At 38.8% G+C, this 27,689-nt stretch overlaps 1 protein-coding gene across 3 annotated transcripts in view; it reads right to left on the bottom strand.

Annotated features, from left to right (window-relative positions):
• Window positions 1–22,582: 22,582 nt before the first annotated feature.
• Window positions 22,583–27,689, bottom strand: part of SLAIN1 (SLAIN motif family member 1) — a 62,391-nt gene continuing 57,284 nt past the window's right edge. For all 3 annotated transcript variants that reach the window (XM_047080898.1, XM_047080884.1, XM_047080890.1), the window contains 2 exons: window positions 25,286–25,568; window positions 22,583–23,566 (listed from right to left, as the gene is read on the bottom strand). In XM_047080898.1, coding sequence (XP_046936854.1) covers window positions 23,491–23,566; window positions 25,286–25,568 — 359 coding nt within the window. In that variant the 3' untranslated portion in view covers window positions 22,583–23,490. The remainder of the gene's footprint in view (window positions 23,567–25,285; window positions 25,569–27,689) is intronic.

Below are 27,689 nucleotides of genomic sequence, written 5' to 3'. Positions count from 1 at the left end.
TTACCAAACGGTGTTATTACAAGATTATGGACTCTATTCCCTATGCAATAATTTTCACATACCTGATATTTATCTTATCACTGAAAGTTTGTAACCCTTAATACCATTTATCCATTTAACCTCAAAACTGTGCCCATCATCCCACTAGTGACCAGCACTTTGTTTTCTGTATTTAGTAGTCTGCTTTTGTTTGTTTGTTTCTCAGATTCTACTTGCTACGTTGGTTGGGTTTGTTTTTGAAATTTCAAATGTAAGGAAGATTCTGTCGTACTTGTCATATCCTATTTCACAAATTTCACTTAGTATAAGGCTTTCTAGGGCTGTTAATGTGGCATCAAATGAAAGATCTTTTTTTCAAGGCCAAGTAATATTCCATTCTATGTGTATACCACTTGTTCTTGATCCATTCACCTGTCGATATATACTTGGGTCTCCTCAATATCTAGACTATAATGAGTAATGCTGCAACCAAAATCAAAGTGATTATATATTTTCAAATTAGTGTTTTTATTTATGTATGTATGTGCATATGTACATATTTTTGAGTGAGTACACAGCTTTGGAAGTAATGGATCCCATGTTATTTCTCTTTGTAATTTTGGAGGAATATTCAGACTGTTTTCCCCATAGGGTATACCAAATTACACCCCCTGCCCCAATAGTGCATGAGGGTTCGTTTTCTTCATACCGTTGGCAACTCTTGGTATTTCTAACCTTTGGGTTCTACCCATCAGTTGTCAGCTGATATCACATGGTGGATTTGATTTTCCTTTACTAGATGACTAGTGATGTTGAGCATCTTCCCATGTGTCTGTTGGCCATCTGTATGTCTTCTCTGGAGAAATGTGTATTCAAGGCCCCTGTCTACGATTTCATCTAATGATTTGATGGTTTTGTGTTGACTTGTATAAATTCTTTCAATACTTTGAATATTCACCCCTTATCAGATACAGCATTTACAAATGTCTCTTGCATTCTGTAGGTTACCTTTTCATTTGATTGATGGTCTCCTTTGCCGTTTAAGAGCATCATCACATTTTGATGCGGTCCCAATCAGTTGATTTCTGTTCTTGGTTCCCTTGCCTGAGGAGACCTACCTAGAAAAGTGTTGCAAAGACTAATGTCTGAGTAGTTACTGCCAGTGTCATCATCTTGCAGTTTTATGGTCTCAGGTCTCACATGTGGATCTGTAATGCATTTCAAGTGTGTTTGTAAGGGGTCAAAAAGTGGTCCAGTTTTATTATTTTGCATGGACTGTCCAGTTTTCCCAGCGCTGTGTATTGAAGAGACTCTATTTTCTCCTTAGCCTATCCTTGCCACCTTTGTTGTAGATTCATTGACCATGTAAGTGTTCTGTTCCATAGCTATTTCCTTCCATTGATCTATGTGTTTATTTTTGGTGCCAGTTGTGGTGCCAATTGTGTGTGTGTGTGTGTATGTTTGTGTAATTGATAATAGGATTTTTTCAAATATTCTGTTTCTGTTATTAGTGTATAAAATTACATGTTTCTCAGGGCACCTGTGTGGCTCAGTGGGTTGAACATCCGACTCTTGATATCAGCTCAGGTCATGATCTCACGGTCCGTGGGATTGAGCCCTGCATCAGGCTCCCCACTGACAGCACAGAGCCTGCTTGGGACTCTCTCTCTCTCTGCCCCTACCCCACTTGCACTCTCTCTCTCTGTCTCAAAATAAATAAATAAACATTTAAAAAAAATTTAATTACATGCTTCTCTGTATTAATTCCATAACTTCTGGCTTTACTGAATTTATTAATCTGTTCTAATGGTTTTTGGAGCAGTTTAAATTTTGTTTATACTGTACTATGTCATCCGCTTACTGACAGTTTTACTTTTTTTTTTTTTTTTTTTGCCAATTTGGATGACTTTGATTTCTTTTTCTCATCTGACTGGTGCATTTAGGACTTCCAGTACTACACTGAATTAAAGTGGTGACAGTGGATCTTGTCTTGTTCTTGACTTTGAGGAAAAGCTCTCAGTTTTTCACCATTAAATATGATTTAGCTTTCTGTTCATCAAATATGATGTTTATTATGTTGAGGTACGTTTCCTCTAAACCTACTTCATGGGAGTTTTTATCATGAATGCATGTATTATTGTGTCAAGTGCTTTTTCTGCATCCATTCAGGTGTTTTTTATCCTTTGTCTTATTAGTGTGATGTATATGTATCACATTGATTGATTTGCAAATAGGGAACCACACTTGCGTCCTGTAATAAATCCTACTTGATTTTGGTAAATGAATTTTTAATGTTTTTTAATTGTTTTTGGTAACATGTTGTTGATAGTTTTTGCATCTATGTTCATCCAATTTGCTATTACTGAACCATTCATGCATTGCTGGAATAGATCCTACTTGATCATGGTAAGTGATTTTTTTTTTAATGTATTTTTGAATTGTTTGCTAAGATTTTGTTAAGAATTTTTTTCATGTAGGGGCACCTGGGTGGCTCAATCATTTCAGCATCCAACTTTGGCTCAAGTCATGATCTCGTGATTTGTGAGTTCAAGTCCTTCATCAGGTGTGCTGACAGCTTGGAGCCTGGAGCCTGCTTCAGATTCTGTGTCTCCCTCTCTCTTTAGCTCTCCCCTGCTCATGCTCTGTCTCTCTCTGTCTCTCTCTTTTCTCTCTCCCTCACAAATAAACTTAAAAAATTTTTTAAATATTTTTCATCTATGTTCATCAGAGATAATAGCCTGTAGTTTTCTTTTTTCTTTTTCTTTCTTTCTTTTTTGTTTTTTGTAATATCTCTATCTCTAATATCTTGATATCAGGGTAATGCTGGCCTTAATAATATATAGGAAATTTTCCTTATTATTGTACTTTTTTGGAATAGTTTTAGAAATATAGGTATTAACTCTTCTTTACATGTTTGGTAGAATTCACCTGTGACACTGTCTGTCCTATACTTTTATTTGTTAAGAGATTTTGTTGTTGGTGTTTATTATTTAATTTTATTATTTGTAATCAGTCTTCAAATTTTGTATTTTTTTATTCTGTTTTAGAAGATTGTGTGTTTCTGAGAATTTCTCTCTCCTAGGTTATCCGATTTGTTGGCATATAATTTTTCATAATATTCTGTTATAATCCATTTTATTTACATTGTGGTTATTTCTCCTCCTTTATTTGTGATTTTTAAGACTTTTTTGGATGAATCTAAAACTTTATTTTATCTTTTCAAAGAACTAGTTCCTTGTTTCATTGGTCTGTTCTTTGCTTTTATAGTCTATTTCATTTTTAATCCCTGCTCCCATCTTTATTATTTTTTCCTTCTGCTAGCTTTGGGCTTTGTTCTTTTTCTAGCCCTTTTAGGTGTAAGGTTATGTTGTTTATTTGAGAATTTATTTTTTTGGTTTCTTGAGGTAGGCCTATATTGCTATTAACTTACCTCTTAGGTCTGCTTTTGCTGTGTTTCAAAGATTTTTCACCATTGTGTTTTCATTTTCATTTGTCGCCATATACATTTTTTATTTCCTCTTTAACTTCTGGGTTGACACATTGATTGTTTAGTAACATGTTGTTTAAACTCCATGTGTTTGTGTTGTGTTCTTTCTAGATTTCTCCTTATAATTGATTTCTACTTTCACATGTTGTAGCCTGAAAAGATGCATGATACGATTTCAGTCTTCTTAAGTTTGTTGAGACTTATTTTCTGGCCTAACATGTGATCTATCCTAGAGAATGTTCAATGTGCACTTGGAAAGAATTTGTATTTTGTTGGTTTGGATGGAATGTTCTATATATATCTGTTAGGGTTTTCTTGTCTAATGTGTCCTTCAAAGCCACTGTTTTCTTGATTATTTTCTTTCTGGATGATCTTTCCATTGTTGTAAGTCGGGTGTTAAAGTGCCCTACTATTATTGTATTACTGCCAATTTCTTTCTTTAGGTCTGTTAATATCTGCCTTATACATTGGGTGCATCAATATTTACAATTGTTATCTCTTCTTCTTGTTTTATTTCCTTTATCATTATGTACTGTCCTTCTTTGTTGTTGTAGTATTTGTTTTAAGGTAAATTTTTTTCTGATATAAGTATTGCTGCCCCAGTTTGTTGTTGCTGCTGCTTTCATTTGTATGGTATATGTTTTTCCAGTCCTTCATTTTCAGTCTGTATGTGTCTTTAGATCTAAAATGGGTCTCTTGTGGGCAGTGTATAGATGGGTCTTGTGTTCTTTGTTTCTGTTTTTGCTTTTTTTTTTTTTTTTTAGTCCATTCAGTCATGCTATGTCTTTTGATTTGAGCATTTAGTCCATTTATACTTAAGGTAATTATTAATAGGTACGTATTTATTGAAATTTTGTTAATTGTTTTCTGGTTGTTTATGTAGTTCTTCTCTGTTCCTTTCTTTTGCTTTCTTTTCTTGTGGTTTGATTGCTTTCTTTAGTGTTCTGCCTGGATCTATTACAGGTTTTTGGTTTGTGGTTAGTGTTAAGTTCATGTATAGCATCTTATATGCATAGCAGTCTATACTAAGTTGATGGTTATTTAAGTTTGAACACATTCTAAAAGCACTGAATTTTTACTCCCTTCTCCATATTTTATGTATATGATGTCATATTTTGTATCTTTCTGTGTATCCCTTTACTGATTTTTGTAGATGTAATTGATTTTACCACTTCTGTGTTTTAACCTCCATAGTGGCTTTATGAGTGATTAGCCTACTACCTTTATTAATGTTTGCTTTTACCTGTGAAATTTTTTCCTTTCATAATTTTCTTACTCCAGTATGTTCTTTCCTTTCCACTCAACTTTCTTTAATATTTCTTGTAAGGCTGATTCAGTGGTGATGAACTCCATATTACTTTTGTTTGCCTGGGAAACTCTTTTTCTCTCCATCTATTCTGAATGATATCCTTGCTGGTTAGAGTATTCTTGGCTGCAGGTTTTTTTTTTTCATCATATTAAATATATCTTGCCACTCCCTTCTGGTCTGCAGAGTTTCTGCTGAAAAATCAGGTGATAGCCTTATGGAGTGAGTTTCCCTTATATGTAACTCTTTTTCTTTTCTCTTGCTGCTTTTAAATCCTCTTTTTTTATCACTATTTTTTGCCATTTTGATTATTATGTGTCTTGGTGTAGACCATCTTGGGTTAATCTTTTAGAGGCTCTCTGTGTGCTTCTGAGACTGTATGTGTATTTTCTTCTCTCCAAACTAGGGAAGTTTTCAGTCATTATTCCTTCAAAAAAGTCTTCTGCCCCCTCCTGTCTCTTCTCCTTTTAATAACCCTAAATTGCAAATGTCATTATGTTTGATAATGTCACTGAGTCCCCTTACCCTATTCTCATTTCTTATTCTTTTTGCTGTTCATCTTGGTTGCTTTCTATTACTTTTTCAGATTACTGATTCTTTCTTCTGCATCCTCTGATCTGAAGGTGATGCCCTGTAATGTATTTTTAATTTAGTTATTGAATTCTTCATCTGTTTTTTTTTTAATGTTTTCTGTCTCTTGGTGAAGTTCTCATTGAGCTTATCCACTCTCTTTTTTTCAAGTTCAATGACTCTCTTTAAGTCCATTACTTTGAATTCTTTATCAGACACATTGCTTATCTCTGTTTCATGTAGTTCTTCTGCTATGATTTTATCTTGTTCTTTCATTTAGAACATTTTCCTTTGTCTCTTTATTTTATCTAACTCCAAGTTTCTTTTTTTTTTTAATGTTTGTTTATTTTTGAGAGAGACAGAGACAGAGTGTGAGCAGGGAAGGAACAGAGAGAGAGAGAGAAAGACAGACAGACAGACAGAATCTGAAGCAGGCTCCAAGCTCTGAGCTGTCATCACAGAGCCCAACATGGGGCTTGAACCCACGAACAGAGAGATCATGACCTGAGCTGAAGTCAGATGCTTAACTGACTGAGACACCCAGGCACCCATCTGAGTTTGTTTCTACATATGAGGGATCGCAGTTGCATCTCCAGGTCTTGATTGTAGTGGTCTTGTGTAGAAGAGGTCCTGTGACCTGTAGTACAATTTCCCCTCATACAAGAACCAGGAGCCTTAGGAGTGTCACCTATTTGGGTTGCATGTGTCCTACTCTTGTGGCTGTAGCACATTCACTTTTAGCCCACTTGGCTGCAATGACCTGCTTTGCCTGCTATTGGCACACTAGTGAGGGTTTGGTCCCTTTCTATTGAAGGGCCTGTATGAGGTTGCTGTGGGCTTGTAAGTGGGCAGTGTCAGCAGTTAAGCTAGCCGTCTGCAGTTAGCCTCTCTGCCACAACTATGAGCACATTAAATGCCTAGGCTTTCTCCCTGTGCAGCCAGCTAATAAAGCCTTGGCTGCTTGAACCATGGGCATGCTGGTGTGTGGGGCTATCTCCCCCTCTCTCCAGGGCAGGAGTTATTTTGGAGAGGAGCCAGTTCCTGACAGGCCTGCTTGCAGGGTATGGCAGGGCAAAAGTGGCTTCGTCGGGATGCCTGCCAAGATGGGTGGGTTGGATGGGGTGGGTCTGCAGGGGAACAGTGGGTTGGGCACATGGCACTAGCAAGATGGAGACTGCTAGTGCTGGTTCCTGCAAATGTCTAGCTATCTAGGTCGGGGAGGGGAAGAAAATGGTATCCACTAGCATGTTTGTTCTTGGAGAAGTCTCCTGAAGATCCCTGCTCCTTTAGCACAGGTTCTGAGATTAGCAAATAAGTCTTCATGCATCCCCCAAGTGCTTTTCAAACTACTAGTTCTGTGCTGTGTCTTGGGCAGAGTTATTATGCCAGCTTTTTAAGAGTGAGGCCTCTGTTTCCTATTGCTCTCCAGGCTCTCTTGAAGTTAAGGTCTGTTAATTTTTCAAGAAGTGCACTTATGATGAGCACAGGGTGATGTATGAAAGTGTTGAATTAGTATATTGTATGCATGAAACTAATATAACACTATATGCTAACTAACTGGAATTAAACGTTTAAAAAACAAAGAATAAAACTAAAAACATAAAGTACCCAGAGTTAAGCCCCACTAGTTTTATTTTTTCCTTTTCTTTATTTTTTTTTAGATGCAAGTTAGTTAACATATAGTGTAGTATTGTTTCAGGAGTAGAATTTAGTGATTCATCACTTACATATAATATGCAGTACTCATCCCAACACGTGCCCTCTTTTTTTTAAATTTATTTTTTTAATTTACATCCAAGTTAGTTAGCATATAGTGTAACAATGATTTCAGGAGTAGATTTCTAATGCCCCTTACCCCCTTTAGCCCATTCCCCCTCCCACAACCCCTCCAGTGACCCTCTGTTTGTTCTTCATATTTAAGTCTCTTATGTTTTGTTCCCCTCCCCGTTTTTATGATTTTTGCTTCCCTTCCCTTATGTTCATCTGTTCTGTGTCTTAAAGTCCTCATATGAGTGAAGTCATATGATATTTGTCTTTTTCTAATTTCGCTTAGCATAATACCCTCCAGTTCCATCCATGTAGTTGCAAATGGCAAGATTTCATTCTTTTTGATTGCCAAGTAATACTCCATTGTATATATATACCACTTCTTCTTTATCCATTCATCCATCGATGGACATTTGGGCTCTTTCCATACTTTGGCTATTGTTGATAGTGCTGCTATAAACATTGGGGTGCATGTGCCCCTTTGAAACAGCACACCTTTATCCCTTGGATAAATACCTACTAGTGCAATTGCTGGGTCATAGGGTAGTTCTATTTTTAGGTTTTTGAGGAACCTCAATACTGTTTTCCAGAGTGGCTGCACCAGTTTGCATTCCCACCAGCAGTGAAAAAGAGATCCTTTCTCTTTCTCCGCATACATCTGTTGTTGCCTGAGTTGTTAATGTTAGCCATTCTGACAGGTGTGAGGTGGTATCTCATTGTGGTTTTGATTTGTATTTCCCTGATGATGACTGATGTTGAACATTTTTTCATGTGTCACTTGGCCATCTGGATGTCTTCTTTGGAGAAGCGTCTATTCGTGTCTTTTGCCCATTTCTTCACTGGATTATTTGTTTTTGGGGTGTTGAGTTTGATAAGTTCTTCATAGATTTTGGATACTAACCCTTTATCTGATATGCTGTTTGCAAATATCTTCTCCCATTCTGTTGGATGCCTTTTAGTTTTGCTGATTGTCTCCTTCGCTGTGCAGAAGCTTTTTATTTTGATGAGGTCCCAGTAGTTCATTTTGCTTTTGTTTCCCTTGCCTCCAGAGATGTGTTGAGTAAGAAGTTGCTGCAGCCAAGATCAAAGAGGTTTTTGCCTGCTTTCTCCTTGAGGATTTGGATGGCTTCCTGTCTTACATTGAAGTCTTTCATCCATTTTGACTTTATTTTTGTGTATGGTGTAAGAAAGTGGTCCAGGTTCATTCTTCTGCATGTCGCTGTCCAGTTTTCCCAGCACCACTTGCTGAATAGACTGTCTTTATTCCATTGGATATTCTTTCCCGCTTTGTCAAAGATTAGTTGGCCATACGTTTGTGGGTCCATTTCTGGGTTCTCTATTCTGTTCCATTGATGTGAGTGTCTGTTCTTGTGCCATACCATACTGTCTTGATGATTACAGCTTTGTAATACAGCTTGAAGTCTGTCAACACATGTCCTCTTTAATGCCCATCATCCATTTAGCCTATTGTACAACCCAGCACTCTGCCAGCAACCCAAACAAACCCTGTTTGTTCTCTACAGTTAAGAGCCTTTTATGGTTTGCCTTCCTCTCTGTTTTTGTCTTATTTTTCCTTTCCTTTACCTATGTTCATCATTTTGTTTCTTAAATTCCACATATAAGTGAAATCATATGATATTTGTTTTCCCGTGACTGACTTATTTCACTTAGTATAATACATCTACGTTGTTCCATCTACGTTGTTGCAAATCATAAGATTTCCTTCGTTTTGATCACTGAGTTATAGTCCTTTGTGATTATATATACACCATTTTCTTTATACATTTATCAGTCAATGGACATTTGGGCTCTTTCCATAATTTGGCTATTGTTGATAGTGCTGCTATAAACATTGAGGTGCATGTGCCCCTTCGAATCAGCATTTTTGTATCCTTTGGGTAAATATATAGCAGTACAATTGCTGGGTCATAGGGTAGTTCTATTTTTAATTCTTTGAGGAGCCATCATAATGTTTTCCAGAGTGGCTGCACCAGTTTGCAGTCCCACCAACAATGCAAAAGGGTTCCCCTTTCTCTGCATCCTTGCCAACATCTGTTGTTTCCTAAGTTGTTAATTTTAGACATTCTGTCAGGTGTGAGGTGGTATCTTGTGGTTTTGATTTGTATTTCTCTGATGAGTGATATTGAGCATTTTTTCATGTGTCTGTTAGCCATCTGGATGTCTTCTTTGGAAAAGTGTCCATTCATGTCCTCTGCCCATTTCTTCACTGGATTATTTGTTTTCTGAGTGTTGAGTTTGATAAGTTCTTTATAGATTTTGGATGCTAACCTTTTATCCGATACGTCATCTGCAAATATTTTCTCCCATTCTGTCGGTTGCCTTTTAGTTTTGTTGATTGTTTCCTTCACGTGCAGAAGCTTTTTATCTTAATGAGGTCCCGATAGTTCATGTTTGCTTTTGTTTCTGTTGCCTCTGGAGACATGTCTAGTAAGCAGTTGCTGTCACTGACGTCAAAGAGGTTGCTGCCTGTGTTTTACCGCAGGATTTTGATGGTTTCCTATCTCACATTTTGGTCTTTCATCCATTTTGAACTTATTTTTTGTGTATGGTGCAAGAAAGTGGCCCAGTTTCATTCTTCTGCATGTCGTTGTCCAGTTTTCCCAACACCATTTTCCATTGGATATTTTTTCCTGCTTTGTTGAAGATTAGTTAGCCATACATTTGTGGGCTCATTTCTGGGTTCTCTATTCTATTCCATTGATCTATGTGTCTGTTTTTGTGCCAGTACCATCTGCCTTGATGATTACAGCTTTGTAATACAGCTTCAAGCCTGGAATTGTGATTCCTCCAGCTTTGGTTTTCCTTTGGCTATTCAGAGTCTTCTCTGGTTCTACACACATTTTAGAATTGTTTGCTCTGGCTCTGTGAAGAATGTTGGTGTTATTTTGATAGGGATGGCATTGAACATGTAGATTGCTTTGGGTAGTATAGACATTTTAACAATATTTGTTCTTCCAATCCATGAGCATGGAATGTTCTTCCATTTCTTTGTGTCTTCCTCAATTTCTTTCATAAGAATTCTATAATTTTCAGCATACCTAGGTTTTACCTCTTTAATTGGGTCTATTCCTAGGTATCTTATGAGTTTTGGTTCAGTTGTAAATGGGGTCAATTCCTTGATTTCTCTTTCTGCTGTTTCATTATTAGTATACACAAATGCAACTGATTTCTGTACATTGATTTTATGTCCTGTGACTGCTGAATTCATGTATCAGTTCTAGCAAATTTTTGATGGAGTCTTTTGGGTTTTCCATGTAGGGTATCATGTCATCTGCAAAGAGTGAAAGTTTGACTTCTTCCTTGACAATTTGTATACCTTTTATTTATTTTTGTTATCTGATTGCTGAGGCTAGGGTTTCCAGTATTATGTTGAATGACATTGCTGAGAGTAGACATCCCTGCTGTGTTCTTGACCTTAGGGGAAAAGCTCTTAGCTTTTCCCCATTGAGGATGATATTAGCCGTGAGTCTTTTGTATATGGCCTTTATGATGTTGAAGTATATTTCTTCTATCCCTACTTTTTTGAGGGTATTCATCAAGAAAGGATGCTATATTTTGTCAAATGCTTTTTCTGCATCTTTTGAGAGGATCATGTGGTTCTTATCCTTTCTTTTATTAATGTGGTATATCACATTGATTTTGTGGATATTGAACCACCCCTGAAGCCCAGGAATAATTCCCACTTGACTGTGGTGAATAAGGCTTTTGATGTATTGTTATATTTGGTTTGCTAGTATCTTGTTGAGAATTTTTGCATCAAGTTTCATCAGGGACATTAACCTGTAATTCTTTTTAGTAGGTTTGTCTGGTTTTGGAATCAAGGTAATGCTGGCCTCGTAGAATGAGTTTGGAAGCTTTCCTTCCATTTCTATTTTTTGGAACAGTTTCAAAAGAATATGTATTCTTTTGAATTCTTCTAAAGAAATCTTCTTTAAATGTTTGGTAGAATTCCCCTGGGAGCCATCCAGCTGTGGACTCTTATTTGGGGGATTTTTGATTACTGATTCAATTTCTTTACTAGTTAGAATTCTGTCCAAAATTTCTATTTCTTCCTGTTTCTATTTTTGGTAGTTTATATGGTTCTAGGAATTCATCCATTTCTTCCAGATTGTCCAATTTGTTGGCATATAATTTCTCATAATACTCTTATATTGTTTGTATTTCTGCAGTGTTGGTTGTGATTTCTCTTTCATTCATGATTTTATTTATGTGAGTCCTTTCCTTGTTCTTTTTGATACATCTAGTGAGGGGTTTATCAATTTTTTAATTCTTTCAAAGAACCAGACCCTTGTTTTCATTGATCTGTTCTGTTTTTTATTTTGATGTCATTGATTTTTTTAAATTTTTTAATATTTATTTACTTTTGAGAGACAGAGAAAGAGAGAGAGATAGAGAGAGAAGGAGACACAGAATTGGAAGCAGGTTCCAGGCTCTGAACTGTCAGTGCAGAGCCTGATGTGGGGCTTGAACTCACAAACTGTGAGGTCATGACCTGAGCCAAAGTCGGATGCTTAACCGACTGAGCTACCCAGGTGCCCCTGATGTCATTGATTTCTGTTCTAATCTTTATTATTTCCCTTCTTCTGTTGGGTTTGGGCTTTATTTGCCATTCTTTTTCCAGCTTCTTTAGTGTAAGTTTAGGTTGTATATTTGACACATTTCTTCCTTCTTTAGGAAGACCTAGATTGCTATATACTTCCATTTTATGACTGCCTTTGCTGTATCCCAAAGGTTTTGGACTGCTATGTTTTCATTTTCATTGGTTTCCATGTACTTTTTTTTATTTCCTCTTTAAATTCTTGGTTAGCCAACTCATTCTTTAGGATGTTCTTTAACTTCCAAGTATTTGTGGTTTTTCCAAATTTTTTCTTGTGGTTCAAGTTTCATAGCTTTGTTGTCTGAAAATATGCATGGTATGATTTCAATCTTTTTGTACTTGTTGAGGGATGATTTGTGACCCAGTATCTGATCTATTCTGAAGAATGTTCCATGTGCACTTGAGAAGAATGTGTATTCTGCTGATTTAGGATGAAATGTTTTGAGTATATCTGTTAAGCCTAGCCAGTCCAGTGTGTCATTCAAAGCCATTGCTTCCTTGTTGATTTTCTGGTTAGATGATGTATCCATTGTTGTAAGTGGGGTATTAAATAATACAATAATAGTATGGGACTTTAACAGTGAGTTTTTTTATATTTGTTAGTAATTGACTTATATATTAGGATTCTTTCAAGTTGGGGCCATAAATATTCACAACTCCTAGATCTTCTTGGTGGATAGACCCCTTAATTATGATACAATTTTCTTCTTCATGTCTTGTTATAGTCTTTATTTTAAAATCTAGTTTGGCTGAGAGAAGTATGGCTACACTGGCTTTCTTTTGACGTCCATTAGCATGACAAATGGTTCTCCATCCCCTCACTTTCAAACTGCAGGTTTCTTTAGGTCCATAATGAGTCTCTTGTAGGCAGGGTATAGATAGATGGGTTTTTTTTTTTTAACATTTATTTATTTTTGAGAGACAGAGACAGAGTGTGAGTGGGAGAGGGGCAGAGAGAGAAGCAGACACAGAATCCAAAGCAGGCTGCAGGTTCCAGACTCTGAGCTGTCAGCACAGAGCCGGATGCGGGGCTCGAACTCATGAACCGTGAGATCATGAACTGAGCTCCAATCGGACGCTTAACTGACTGAGCCACCCAGGCGCCTCAGTCTTGTTTTTTGTTTTTGTTTTTGTTTTTGTTTTTTAATCCATTCTGATACCCCCATGTCTTTTGATTGGAGAATTTAGTCCATTTAGATTCAGAGTGATTATTGAAAGATATGAATTTAGTGCCATTTGTTGCCTGTAGAGTTGGTGTTTCTAGTGATTTTCTCTGGTCATTTCTAGTCTCTGTTGCTTTTGGTCTTTTTTTGTTTGTTTATTTTTCTTCTACTCTAAGAGTCTCCCTTAAAATTTCTTGCAAGGCTGAGTTAGTGGTCACAAACTCTTTTAGTTTTTGTTTAACTGGGAGACTTTTTATCTCTCCTTCTATTCTGAATGACAGGCTTGCTGGATAAAGAATTCTTGGCTGCATATTTTTCCCATTCAGCACGTTAAACATATCCTGCCACTCCTTTCTGGCTTGCCATGTTTCTGTGGACAGATCTGCTGCAAGCCTGATCTGTCTTCCTTTTAATTAAAAAAAAAAATTTTCCCCTTGCTGCTTTCATGATTCTTTTCATGTCTGTGTATTTTGTGAATTTGACTATGATATGCCTTGGTGATGGTTGGATATTGTTAAATTTAATGGGAGTTCTCTGTGCATCTTGGACTTTAATGTCTATGTCCTTCCCCAAATTAGTGAAGTTTTCAGCGATAATTTGCTCACATAAACATTCTGTCCCTTTTTTCTCTTTTCATCCTCTAAGACTCCAATGATATGAATGTTATTCCTCTTTAATAAGTTTCTGAGTTCTCTAAGTTTCATATCATGATCATCTGCCTTTGTTTCCTCTTCTTTTCAGCTTCATTATTTTCCATAATTTTATCTTCTATATCACTAATTTTCTGCTCTGCTTTATCCATCCTCGCCTCCATGGCATCTATTCAAGATTGCATCTCAGTGATGGCTTTTTTAATTTTGGCCTGGCTAGATTTTAGCTCTTTTATCTCTGCAGAAAGGGATTCTCTGATGTCTTCTATGCTTTTCTCAATGCCAGCTAGTATTCTCATAATCATAGTTTTAAATTCTAGTTTTAGATATCTTAGTTATATCTGTGTTGATTAAATTCCTGGCTGTTTCTTCCTGTTCTTTCTTTTGGGGTGAATTCTTCCATCTTGTCATTTTGGAGGAAGAAAAAAATTAATAAAATAAAAAATTGAAAATAAAACAAAATCAAATAAAGGAAGCTAGTCCTAGGTGTGTTTTGGTTGCTTATTAAGAGAAGCTTGATAGAAAAGAGAAAGAAAAGAAAAGAAAGAGAGAAAAGAGAGAAGAAGAGAAATTAAATTTTTACTTTAAACGATGAAAGAAATAGAAATAAAATTTCCTTCTGTATCCAAGAAAGAAAAATGGAAAGAAAGAAAATTAAAAAAGAAACAAAAACAGAAGCAAAGAAAATGAACAATTTAACAAACAAAACAAAACCCAAAACCTAAGCTAGATCCAGTTTCCCCTAGAGCTGAAACATTGCAGCATACTATAATCTGTAGAGCAAGTGGGTAGAAAGGATTTGTGCTGGTCTTCTGAAGGAGGGGCCTGCTGTGCTGATTCTCAGGTAGACATGTTTTAGTGGCAATGAGCCTCCAGGGTGCAGGTGGGTGGGACTTGGTGTAAGTGGTTCCAGCCTCCAACAGATAGCGCTGTGTTTCTCTCTAAAGTCTGACCATGCTGTTGAGGGGGGGGAGGGGGGCGGACAATGGCATCACCCCACTAAGGGCAACTTGTGGCTGCCTCTGTTCAAGAGGCCCTCAAAGAAAAGTGTCCCAGGCTTTTGTCAGGTTCCTATTCTTAACCTGTCTGTGCCCAGAAGTTGGCACACCCAGCACTACAGTTCTGCTCTCTCTCTAGCCCGTGGCTGGGATTCAAAGCTCCAAATCTTAAAGGGCATGGTAAATCACAGACCCACTCCCCTCCTCCAACATGCCCAGTGGCTGGAGTCTGCTGTCGCACACAGTAAAAAGCTGCAACAAGGATATCTGCCATCTACATGTGTTTCTGTTTCTTGATGTTGAAAGGCCACTCAATAGCTCCCAGCAGGCCCTTAGTCCTCGGAGAGGCAAAAAAAACCTTCTTCCAAATATACACCTGGAATGTCTCCCAGTGCCACCCAGGGGATCCCCACACCACAGAGTGTTGCCCAAACCTTACACGTAGCTCACACCCTACCACTCTCCCTTTTCCTGACCACTCTCTGGGGAAAGGGTTCCCTTCCCTCTACAGCACCACAGCTTTCCTCTCCCCAGTTCACAGCTCTGAACCTCACACCTGCCATGTTCTCTTCCTCCAGTTGTGTAGATTGTTTTCTTAATCCTCAGCTCAGGGGATGTGTTTGAGGGATGAGGTCGACTCAGGGTCCCCCTACTACTCTGCCATCTTAATTAACTTCCCTCCCAAGCCCCACTGGTTTTCAAAGCCAGATATTATGGGGACTCATTTTCCCAGTGTGGGCCCACAGTGCCTGGAGTTTCTGGCATAGGGTCTGATCCTCTCTCTTCTCTGTGTTTGTGGTGTCCCCCACGTTGTGGTTAGTCTTGCCAGGGTTTTGGTTCCCAACCATACATCCTCCTCTCTGGCATTAACTGTGGAAGATCTGTTCTGCCAGCATTCACATCATTTTCAGAGTTAGTTTCCAAGTACAGCTGTTACCTTGGGGTGTCTAGCGGGGGGGTGGTGGTGGGAGGGGAGACAAGGTGAGCTCAGGATCCTCCCACTCCACCATCTTCCTTTTGCCTCCATATAAAATGAGTTTGAAATTCACATTCGTCCTAATTACTGCTTTCTGCCAGGCTCTGGCACTTAATAGTTCTATGATCACAGGCAAGTTTTCTAACCAATCTGTACCTGAGTTTCCCCATCTTTAAAATGGGAATAGTAGACAAATCTGCATGTGTCACCACTTATATGTAGAATCTTTAAGAAAAAAAAAAACAACTCAGAGATAAAAAGAACAGAAAGGTAGTGGCAGAGGGTGGGAAGTGGCCAAAATTGGTGAAAGGGGTGAAAAAGGCCAAATTTCCAGTTACAAAATAAGTCATAGGATGTAACAAAAAGATAAAATGGAGATCATCAGTAGGCGTTCGAAGATTTGTTGCATCTATTTGACATCCATTCATCACAGGGCCAAACTATCAAGGTGCTGACCTCTCTCCTGTAAGCTTACCTGTGCAGACCTGCTGATCTGATGCTGCCCACCCACTTTCTTCGGCAATTCTCATACACCAAACCAAACTTCTCCTGCCCTGAATCATCCCAGGGCCAACTACTGGGCAACCAGAAACCACCTCTCCAGCCCTGAACCCACTGGCATTAGTCAAACGAGCCCATCCTAAAATGTTTACTCTGCTTTCCCCACAGGAGCCCCAATAAAGTCTCCAGCCTATACTTTCCCCTCGCTCTTGCTTCTGCCCCCTGAACAAAGCCTGATACTTCTCACACGGCCCTGCGTGGCATGACCGTCCCTTCCTCTCGGGAAGTGTCACTAATGAAATCTTGCAAACGTGGTGATTTCTTCATGTCCTCCATCACCTCCATAAATCCCACAGATTTTAGAACAGTAAGGTTGTGTGAGGATTAAATTAGGAAAAACTAAAGAATGTAGCAGCAGAGGGTCTAGCCAGGAAGAGCATGATGTCAGTGTTACACAGTTTCCCATTGAACTTCAAATACAATTCACAGCCCATCCGTACTTGTTCTACAGGATCATGCCCATCTCTTCTCCCAACTCAGCTCTCCCCACTCTCCCTCCAGCCAGGGCTGGCTCCAGGTCCTGCGGCCTGCATAGGGGCATGTAGCCCTGTGCTCCAAGGGGCCCTTTGATTGGCTTAGTGTTCTGCTGTTGCCATCCTAAAATTCTGAATGTCTTCGATATTCATTTTACATTTTAATTTTAATTTTTTAACGTTTATTTTTACTTTTGAGAGAGAGACAGAGCATGAGCGGAGGAGTGGCAGAGAGAGAGGGGGAGACACAGGATCTGAAGCAGGCTCCAGGCTCCAAGCTGTCAGCACAGAACCTGACAGGGGGATCGAACCCATGAACCGCCAGATCATGACCCGAGCTGAAGTCAGATGCTCAACCAACTGAGCCACCCAAGCACCCCTACATTTTCATTTTGTATTGGACCCCAAATTCATGTGGCCAGTCCTGTTGCTAGCACCCTAAGGTCCAGCCCCACCAGCCTCCTTTTGCTTTTTTTTACACTCCAAATTCTCCCCCATCTCTAAAATAATCTTTCTCCTTCTCCTCATTTGATTAATCCTATAAATTCTCAGCTTAAATACCCTCTTCTCAGGCTTTTCTGAAGCACCCCCTTTAGGTAAATCATCCTTGTCCTCCTCTTCTAACCCCTTATTCTATATAGGTAGGACATAGTATTTTGATTTTACCCTCAAATGAATCAACAGTGTAACTTCCACGAAGGCAGGGACCAGACCTGGTTTATTGACTGTGATACCCTCGGCATGTGGCACAAAGCTGACAAATACTAGTCAATAACTATCTGTTGGGCAAGTAAACTCGGGGCCTGGTTTAAGATGAAATACAAACACTGCCGGGGAAACTTGCAACTTCACCTGCTGATCATTCCCTTGGTCCCATCACTTTCTCTAAATATTTTTTAATCATACAGTGTTGCACTGTTTACATGGCTGACTCTTTTCTCTGAATTTCGGAGAGCCCCTAAATCTATATATGATCTCCCTTCCCCAATCCCTGGCTGAGACTTAAATTGTGTGTACAGAGATTAGGTGTCGGGAGGCTAATGTCTAGTATGACACTAGATTAGATGTAAGGATGTCCTTGTTTTGCCTAGGAGGATGGGAAATGTTAAGATGAATATTCTTTGATAGGTTACAATGAAAATTGTAATTCCTTGGGGAACCACTACAGACGGCAAAAGAGCATTAGGGTATACTTTTCAAACTAATAGGAGAGAAAAGCAACACGTAACAAATGGCTCATGAGAAGGTGGTACGTTTATATTCAAATATGTCAGGAATTTTCTATACTAATGGCTTAAATACTCAGGCAGAAGGGCAAAGATTTTCATACTAGGTTAAAAACTGAACTATATGCTGTTCTCACATAAAAAGAAGTTTGACGGTAAAGGTTTAAAAATCTGTATCCTACAAACACTAAAAGAAAGCTGATATAGCTACTTAATATCAGAAAAATAGATTTTGAGACCTTAAAAAAATAAGAATAGTTCCAATAACAGAGTGAACCTGTTTAATGTTCTAATAATACCTAAATATATATTCACCAAATCCTATGCCCTCAAAAGACATGAAGCAAAATTAGAACTATGAGGGGTATATAGATGTCCACCACTGAGGTGGGTTTTCTCATAATGCTTGGGGAAGTACAATAAGTAGACACAATGCCAGGTTTCTAAAACAGACCTGGGTTCCAGGCCACAATGGCTTCACCACTGAGACATATCACCTGTTTTAAAAGTAAGAGAAATAAGGGGTGCCTGGATGGCTCAGTTAAGCATCTGATGTTGACTCAGGCCATGATCTCATGACTCGTGCTGCTTTGGATTCTGTGTCTCCCTCTCTCTCAAAAATAAAAATTAAAAATGTTTAAAAAAATAAAAGAGAAATAATGCCAGTATTACACAAGCTCATCCAGACAGAATATAAAGTACTTCCCAATTCATTTTATGAGTCTAACACTATCGTAATTCCAAAACCTAATACAGATCAATTGTATTCAAAATACTGAGCAAAACCCCTAACCGTTAGTAAATCAAATCCACCTTTTAAAAGAATAAAATGTCCCAAATTGGATTCATGTCAATAATTCAAAGTTGATTCAATATTAAAAAATCCGTCATAAAGTTGGCATATTAAGACTAAGATATTTTAATAGACATAAAGGTTGTTCAAATTCACTTTTACAATTAAAAATTCTCTTAGCAAATTTGAAAGTTAATGGTAAATAGAAAGGCTTTCTTTTTGATATTAGCAAAGAGAAAAATATTCTCCTTTATATTTAATACAGCATTGAAGATCATAGTCAAGAAAAAGAAAGAAGTTAGGACAGGAAAGTAAGAAATAAAACATTCACACATTTAACTGTGAAGTAAAGCCACCAAACATAAATTAATATAACTGATATAAATGTAAAGTTGAATAAAACATGCAAAACCTCGGAAATGAAATTTTAAAAAATATCCCTTACAATTGCATAAAAATACCAACTATCCAGAAACTCAACTGACAAAAAGTATACAAGTGTTCCATGGGGAAACTGCACATTTTAATTGAGAGATTAAGGAATACCTCGATCAATAAAAGACGCAGACTATGTCCATGGATTGTAAGACTCAATATTGTAAAGAATCAATTTCTCCCAAACTGAGTAAGTTCAATGCAATTCCAATCAAAATTCCAACAGGATTTTTTTTTTTTTCTGGAATGTCACTGACTGAATGTCTATATATATTTTTGAACAAAGCTTAAAGGGACAAGAATAACCAAGACATTCTTAAGGGAAAATAAGACACAAGATTGCTTTGCTATTCAGCGAAACTTATTGTAAGGCTACAGCGTTTAAAACAATATGTTCTGGTGCAAGAATAGATAGTTAAAATAGATACAAAGGCATCTGCTTTTTGACAAAGAAAAACTAAGGTAAGGATGAAGTTTTCAGTGTTATTTAGAACTAGACAACCACATGGACAGTAAAAAATTATAGGTGGAAAGCAAAATAAAGCTTTGAGAATACAGAATATAATCATGATTCCAGGGTAGGAAAATACTCTTTAAGACTAATGTTAAAGGAATACGTGGTACTATTCTTAGTAAGTCTATAAAAATACACCAAGAGAATTTAAAAGTAAGCTACACAATGTGAAGATGTAACACATATAACTGACAAAAGGCTTAGACCAGGCTTTATAAAGAACTACAAACCAGTCAGAAAACCCCAACAGAAAAATGGGCAAGAGACCTGAAAAGGAATCCATGAAAGATATGCCAATGTTCAACATAACAAATGAAAAAGTATTCGATCTCAACTAGCAACAAAGGAAATGCAAATTGAAATCATGAGACACTACTACATGCCCATAGGTTAGAAAGTTAAAGACATTATAACACTAAGAGTGTATAGTAACAGGAATTCTCATACTGATGGCAAATAGGTACAGTGTGACAATCATTTTGTAAATGAGATTGGCATCATCTAGTAAAGTTGATGGCAGTATTTTGCAGACAGCTTGTAATATCCTTGTCTCCAGGTATTAACATTCTTGTGATATTTCCTCACCTTGAATGAGGGCTGGACTTAGTGACTTCTTCCAATGAATAGACTATGGCAAAGGGAAGGGATATCGCTTCAAGTTATAAGGCTAATTTCCATATTTCTGGTGCACTTTCTCGCACCTCTCACTTGTTCAGAGGAAGCAAGCACTGTGTTATAAGCTGCCCAAGGAGAATTCCATGTGGAAGAAACTGAGGACAGCTTCTGGTCAATGGCACACAAAGAAATGAACCCTGCCAACAACCCCGTCAGCAAGCATGGAAGCTCTTTCCTAGGCGAGTCTCCCCATGACTGCAGCCCTAGCTGACACACTGCAGCCATGGTAGAGACCCTAAGCCAGAAGACTGAGCTAGGCTGTGGCTAGATTCCAGACCCACAGAAACTGTGAGATACTCTCTTAGGTCACTAAGTTTTGTGGTAACTCGTTAGACTGTGATAGCTATTATAAATAGAAGTCATGCTAGATTCTGTGTGAAACCAACACCATAGCTCCCTTCCATGTTTGAAAACTAAGCTGTCAGGATGTATTTACCCAGTACAAGGAACTCCCATATGCTAGAAGCACATGTGGCCAGCTGTCTGTCCTTACTCCTCTTATCTATCTAAACTCACTCTGGTGATCTCAGCCGGAACCATGGCTTTCATGCGTACTTCCCCATGGCCTTCCCCATTTCTACCAGAGAGACTCCATCCTTCTGATTGCCGGCCCTAAATGCTTGTTTTCATTTCTCAACAGAGTATGTCCAATCCATAAAGAATCACGATGGCTGTACTTTTAGAACATATTCCAAAGCTGACCATTTTTACCACCTCCACTGTCATCCTCCTGGTTCAATTCCTTCTCTCTTGCTTGGATTACTGAAGTAGGTTCGTCTATTCCCACCAAATGCCAGGGTAGCATATTTAAACATAAGGCAGATCATGAACTCTGTAGCTCACAACTACGCACAGCTCCCAAAGTAAAATGAAACTCCTCATTGCAGGCCACAAAGCCCTACACGATCTTGCCCTGATCTCTACTACTTTCCTCCTTGTCCTGTCTGCTTGCAGGCACATTGGCCTTGTTCTTCCTAAACCTTTGCACAGGCGGTTCCCTCCTTCCCAGCAAGTCTTTCTCGGAGGAGGTTCTGCAAATCACCTTGAGGGCTGTCCCAACAGGTCTGGGGAGGGGCTTGAGAATCTGCATTTCTCATAAGTTCCCAAGAGCTGATGTGGGGACCACACTGAGAACCACGACCCTAGGGCATCCATTGAGATGGATACCGCTCTGTGTTCTGTGGAAGTCCAGGGGAAAGGCTGTGAAGGAACTTTAGGACCAATTCTCCTTCTTCCTCTTAACGAGATTTGTCCAGATGACATTTAATGGCGTGATCTCTTCCTATCTCTGTTTTCTCTTGCTTTGACCGCACCTCCTTACCTTGAGCACCTCTTTTCCCTCCCAGACCAGTATGGACCAATCATGTGATTCACTTACTGTTTACTGTTTCTCCCACCAGCTAGAATGTGAGATCCAAGATGTGGAGATCTTTTTTATCCCAAGGGCTAAACAGACTTTTTTGAATAGATATATTTGTCCTAAAAATGAATTTAATCCTTTAATTTCCTCAGAATATGAACCCAGTTTTTAAAGATGTATTAACGATATCTGCTCATAGAAAGAGCACAGCGGTAAAACAGATTCTTGAGATCAGCTAAACCCGGATTTGTAAGTCAGCTTCACTAGGAGCTAGATGTTTATATGAGGTTAATGTGCTATCTGGGGCTCGGATCTTTATCTTGTAAGAACAGTAGGTGATCTGGGATAGACAAACGATCGTGAAGTCTCTAGAACAGTTTTCCTCACCAAAGGAGTGCTCAAGAAACATAACTCCCCCCCCCCCGCCTTTGGTATCTCCCCTCCACTAGCTCACGTTTCATTTACCTTGCAGGTTGATTAAATACCATTCTAGACGGGATTATATAGAAGTTTCTATTTTAAAACTTACCATTAAAACCTTCGCCTAAACTTTCCCTAGTACCTTGAGGTGAAAAGTTTTCCAACGTCTACCAGATATAGTGTATAATAAGATTTTGCTGATACTGAGACAGTATTTCAAATTCAACCCCTGTAAAATATTAATCTCTGTGGACAGCGTTCATCCATATATGTATTTCTGGGCCAGAGGCTACTTGAATTTTGATGGCCTGAGACCCAAAACCTCCCATTTCTTATCAGGAGCATTCTAGAGGACTAATTTTCACAAGTGTAAGTATTCTGCCTACCTGCCTCAGATCTAAATGCTGTGTGCGAGATACACAGCGACAATGACTGCTTTCACAACTATCGTGAAACACAGAAATGCTATTTATACTGCTTATGCTGCACATTCATGCGTGACCTGGTATTGCTGAAATAGTCTTTATTTCGGAACATTCCAAAAGAGCAATGTACACAGTAACAAATATTAAGTCATATACCATAAGAAAGCATTCATTAGTGCAAATGGGTTTTGTAAAAGGTCTATCAAAAAGATTTATTTGCTTTAAAATGCATTCATTTCCAGAAGCATTGTTAATAAAACATTACAGTTTCTCATCCTCTGTAATAAAGTATTGAAAATCAATTGTGGTACAGTAGCAAACATTGCAGGTATTAAGTGCAATGAGCCTGTGATGCCTTTATAAATCTGAAACCCACGTAGGACAATAAATTAACAATGAAAAAGACAAGACCATCTAACTGCTGTCTGGCTATCTCCTTGCAATGCTTCAGCTTATGTTGTGCTCATTCAACATAAAATTAGGTCTTTCAAATTGTATGGTGGATTTTTGCTGATATATCCCTAGAGCTAAAAAAATAGTACCTTACCACAAAAATATTTTTATGGCACAAAATTTAAGTTGTTCCATAGTGGTTCACATAGGTGTAAAAAGAAATAGGCACAAAAAATAAAATTCCTGTAAACTATAAAAAAGTAAATTTCAAAGCATAAATTATAGAACCTAGTTGTAAATATGCAATGTATTAAAATACAGAACATGTAACGGGAAGATGTTTAGAACACGTAAGTAAATAGAACAAGTTACTTTAAAAAACTCATGGCAAAGAAAGCATTATTGATACATCTCAATTCTCTCAAAAAGTATTCAGGTACATAGCAGTTCTACAAAAACTTCCTAGATCTAAGTGTCACAATACTGCAACCGTGGATTTGAGAACGTTGCAGTATTATCTCAGGCAAATATTAAGTGCAATAATTAGTCTCTGGTGCTTGGTCCATTGGAAAACAATGCAGTAAATATGTTAAAATGCAAAAGGGAAAGAATATCCCGACGTTCACGGTTACCTAGCCAGCTAGGTAACTCAACCCTCATTTCCACGTCTTTCCCATTCTTCAAGGGTACGCGAGACAGCGTCAGTAGCAACCGTCTCTCCAGTTTCCATCCCTCAGCGTGCTGAGTGAAGACAGAGGCTTTGGAGGCTGAAGGAAACTGAAGGGACGAGACAAGGAAACAGACCGTTAATGCTGCCAGGAGTCCCAGCGCTCGCTCTCATCTGTTCTCCACCCCACCAGGGACAACTCACTAGCACCTTCCCAAGCGCGCCCTGGGTTTCACGCACCCGACCTTCGCACCGTGTTCCCCGGCTTGGAAACCCCGTTCGCGGCACACTGCCATGTGTGCTGTGGGTGCAGGAGTTGCAACAGAAGTGAAAAACGACCAATGTCCACTGAGGATAAAGAATAGCTTAAAATCAGAGAGAAAAAGATAAACTCTGTCTAAAAATAAAGTTGCTTCCTTGAATGCAGATAGCAAATTACCAAGAAGAAATTTTCCACCTTCCAGATCAGGATCTGCCTATCACACTGGCAAAGAATCTAAAATGAATCCTACCCAGTTTCTGCCTAACTCTGGGGAAACCTCTCCTATAGTCTGGCAGTGACAACCTTCACAGAGGCTTAGTTTGGAGGTGGCACAATAGCCTGTATACATCAAATGTGACGGTAAACACAGATCTGCACTTACCGGGGCAGAATAAGCCAGAATTTATGAAGTTTGCAACGAAACGCTTCCTAGCTGGGTAGTAGGATTCTGGCATTCACTTTTGTTTACTTTCACGTGTTTTTTTTTTTGATAGGGGCTCAGATCAAAAAGTCAGAAACTAACACTTCTAATTGAAAAATAAAGACTATTTACACATCCTGACAACAAAGAAGGAAAAACTGCTTACTGGAGCATCCCTTTTCATCCTGTCACTATGGTCCGGCCCTCTCCTCAACAGCCTAACTTCTTGCGGAAGCTGTCTGTGGTTACTGCCTCCATAGTCTCATCTTCCAAATTATCCTCAACCCACCTCCGTGGAATCCTGTTGACCCATGGAATCCTGCTGATGACTCCAAGATCTCCAGTTCAAGAAGGGTACATCGTGACCATGAGCTTGTCTAATATGTGCCTTGCAACTAATCTGGAATTTTAAAGAATAAAAAAAATCCTACCTGGACCATACTACACTTACCAACATAAGCTAACCCCGGCTTAGTATCACTAAGGTGCTTTTGAAAGCATGAGTGTGGGCAAGGGTGTGCATGTGCCTGAGATTTGCTTATTTGGATAAATTATTGCTTCAGAAGTATTTGCAGTTCTATCCTGTGCTAGACATAGTTCTTGGCATTGGGGATTTAGAGTAGTGAACACTCCTTTCCCCCCCACCCCACGCAATTTATGTTCTAGAGGGGACAGACCACAAACTAATGAAGAGGTAGAATCTACAGTCCCTCAGCTGTGGATACAGGCTCTGGGGGGAAAATGAAGAAGGAGGGTAAGAAAGAGGAGTTACAACGGTCAGTGGAGTTGCACTTGTGGACAGCGTTCATGTGGGTGAAGTCCTATGGTCGGGCGGGGGTGGGGACAGGCTGTACAAATAAGCTGAAGAAAGGAAAATACACAAAAGCCCTGGAGATGGAGCTTACCTGGTAAATTAAAACAAAAGCCAATAATGCGTCAGGAGTGAAGTGATGAGGGAGGAAGGGAAGACCTGACCACACAAGGGACCACCCCTCCCAACCCCATCACTTTCCAGAGGAAGGAGGCCACACATCAGGCCATAAAGGGCAGCACGTCAGAGACAGGAAGAGTGAGGACGGTTCCCCAGCAGTCTCCAATTTCAAACTGCGAAAGAGGTGATGGAGACAAATGAACAAAGGTTCCTACCTTCTAACAGGCTGTGCAATTTTGCTTCGAGGCAGGTTACTCCCATTTATTGCCAGTGAAGGTCTCGGAAGAGCACTGCGGCCCATTATCCCGGAAGCCGCAGCTTTGTTTGGCGCGGGGATCCCCGTGCTGGAATATAACTGCAGGCCGTTGGATACAGGCATGCTGCTGCTGCCTTGAACGGTGGGGCTCACGTAGGCTGTGGCTTTCAGAGGCTGTCGGACGGACACTGGGAAATGGCCCACGCTGTGGATTCTGTGCTGAAGCTGTCCCGGGGATGGAACTAGAAGAGGAGCGACAGAGATGTGAGGGAAAACCTGTACTGCTGTCCAACTGAGGAAATGCACCTTACATCCACAACAAATAGGGTCGGAAAGGGAATATAAAGAGAGAAATAAATGAAATACGGGTTCCAGACAGCATTTAGCACTAGAAAATTCTCGCTCTTGACAACAGTCTCCTATCCGGTCAATCAGCAACATTTCTGGGCACCTAACTATATTCAAAAGCCAGATCTAACACCGACTTCCTTTCCTTTAACAAATGGAATCATCCCTGAGTTCTCACGGGACAGTTTCTTTGCTTGGAAGATATGAGGATTTTCTTGATGGGTGCTCTGGGGATGGTTTCACGAAAACAAAACAAGGGGACAATTAACAGCTGTGACACAAAGGCAGGTGTACCTATTGGCCTCAGGAGGTCCAAACAGCTTATTACAGATTGAATAATATCATAATGACATTTACCTATCTTATCTCCTAGAGTTGGTGGGAAGAGTAAATGAGTTAATCCACATACAGCCTTACAATGGCACCTGACACTTAGTAACCACTCACCAAGTGATATTATCTTGATAACAGCAAAATCTGTAAAATGAAGGGAACTCTCTGGGTAAGAACTCTTAAAATTTTCATCAATATACTTACACGCCCAACGGTGCGTACCATTTCACGTGAAACAATGAACTGTTTGGCAGAAAGTTTAAACTGTAGAGTCCTTTTCTCCAAGGGGAAAAAACTGAATCACAGATTTAATGAAAACTTACACATACAACTCTGCCTGTTTTTACAAACTATCCTAGCCTTTGCTGCCTAATATTTGCAATTCAGTTAAACATGGATGCACCATTTTCTAAAACAGTTTAACTGATTTTGAACTTAACCATAAAATATACAGTATCTTTTCTTATACAGTATCTTTTTGAAATAAAAACAGAAAGGGAGAAAAACAAAAAAAATCCATGGTTTTATTTAATGCCTATTGAATGATTTCCTTAAAAAATCAGTTTCATGTTAAGTGCATCTGAGGTGAAATCTATACATAGGAATGCTGATGACACATATTCATCACGCTCAATTCAAAGTACCTGCATGGCTCAGTCAATTAAGTGTCCAACTCAATTTCAGATCAAGTCATGATCTCAGTTTGTGAGTTTGAGCCCCACATCAGGCTTTGCACCATCAGTGCAAACACCAGTGCTTGGGATTCTCGCTCTGCCTGTTCTCGTGTGTGCTTTCTCTCTCTCTCAATAAATAAACTCAAATTAAAAAAAAAAAAAAGGTTCTATGCAAGATTCTGCTATAGTTTTGATCCAACCAAGTTTCTGTGACACAGTAAAATTTCTGTTGGTTGACAATCTCTAAGTTCCTTTCCCACCAATTCTACCATTCCTTAGTTAGGTAAGCTTTTGACAATGAATATGTCAATATATTGGCTCATCAGGTATAATGAATGTACCATACTAATGCGAGATGTTAGCAGAAAACCAGGAAAGGAGGGGATGTGCAGGGATGTATGGGAGCTCTGTACTTCTAATTTCGGTGTAAGCCTAAAACAGCTCGGAAAAAAAAAAAGCCTAAATTTAAAAATTCAGTATGTGAATTTGCCTCAATTTCTTTTGAAAAACATACATAAAGTGCATAAATCTTAAGTCTAGTACTCAATTTTCAAAGTGAACACACTTGTGTCACCACCAGTCACTCCAGGCCATGGAAGTGATCTGCACCCCAGAAGGCTCACATGCCTCTTCCCACAACAGTAACAGTTATTCTCACTTTATCACCACAGATGGGTTATTCCTACCCTGAACTTCAAATAAATGGAATTATACAGTATGTCCTCTGGCTTCTTTCACTCAACATCATGTTTTTGACATTCAGCCATGTTTGCACCGCTATGCAGTACTCAATTGTATGAATGTCACAATCTGCCTAGTGATGAAAGGCTGGGTTATTCCAGTTTGGGATTTGTGAACCTTCTAGAATATGTGTGTCAGTGTTCATATGTGCTCAATATATAAGATATATTCTGAATTCTACCATCATCACGATAAATGAAGTTAAACAAAGTCATTGAATACAACATCAAATGCAAAAATCAACTATTTCTAAACACCAGCAAAGTA

This window comes from Lynx rufus, unplaced genomic scaffold (assembly GCF_022079265.1).
Source record: "Lynx rufus isolate CCGP_SWC_20201006 ecotype Redwood Valley unplaced genomic scaffold, mLynRuf1.p SCAF_1, whole genome shotgun sequence".
NCBI classification, from domain to species: domain Eukaryota; kingdom Metazoa; phylum Chordata; class Mammalia; order Carnivora; family Felidae; genus Lynx; species Lynx rufus.
Note: the sequence above shows the minus strand (reverse complement) of the source record. Positions and strands in the feature narration are given on the sequence as shown.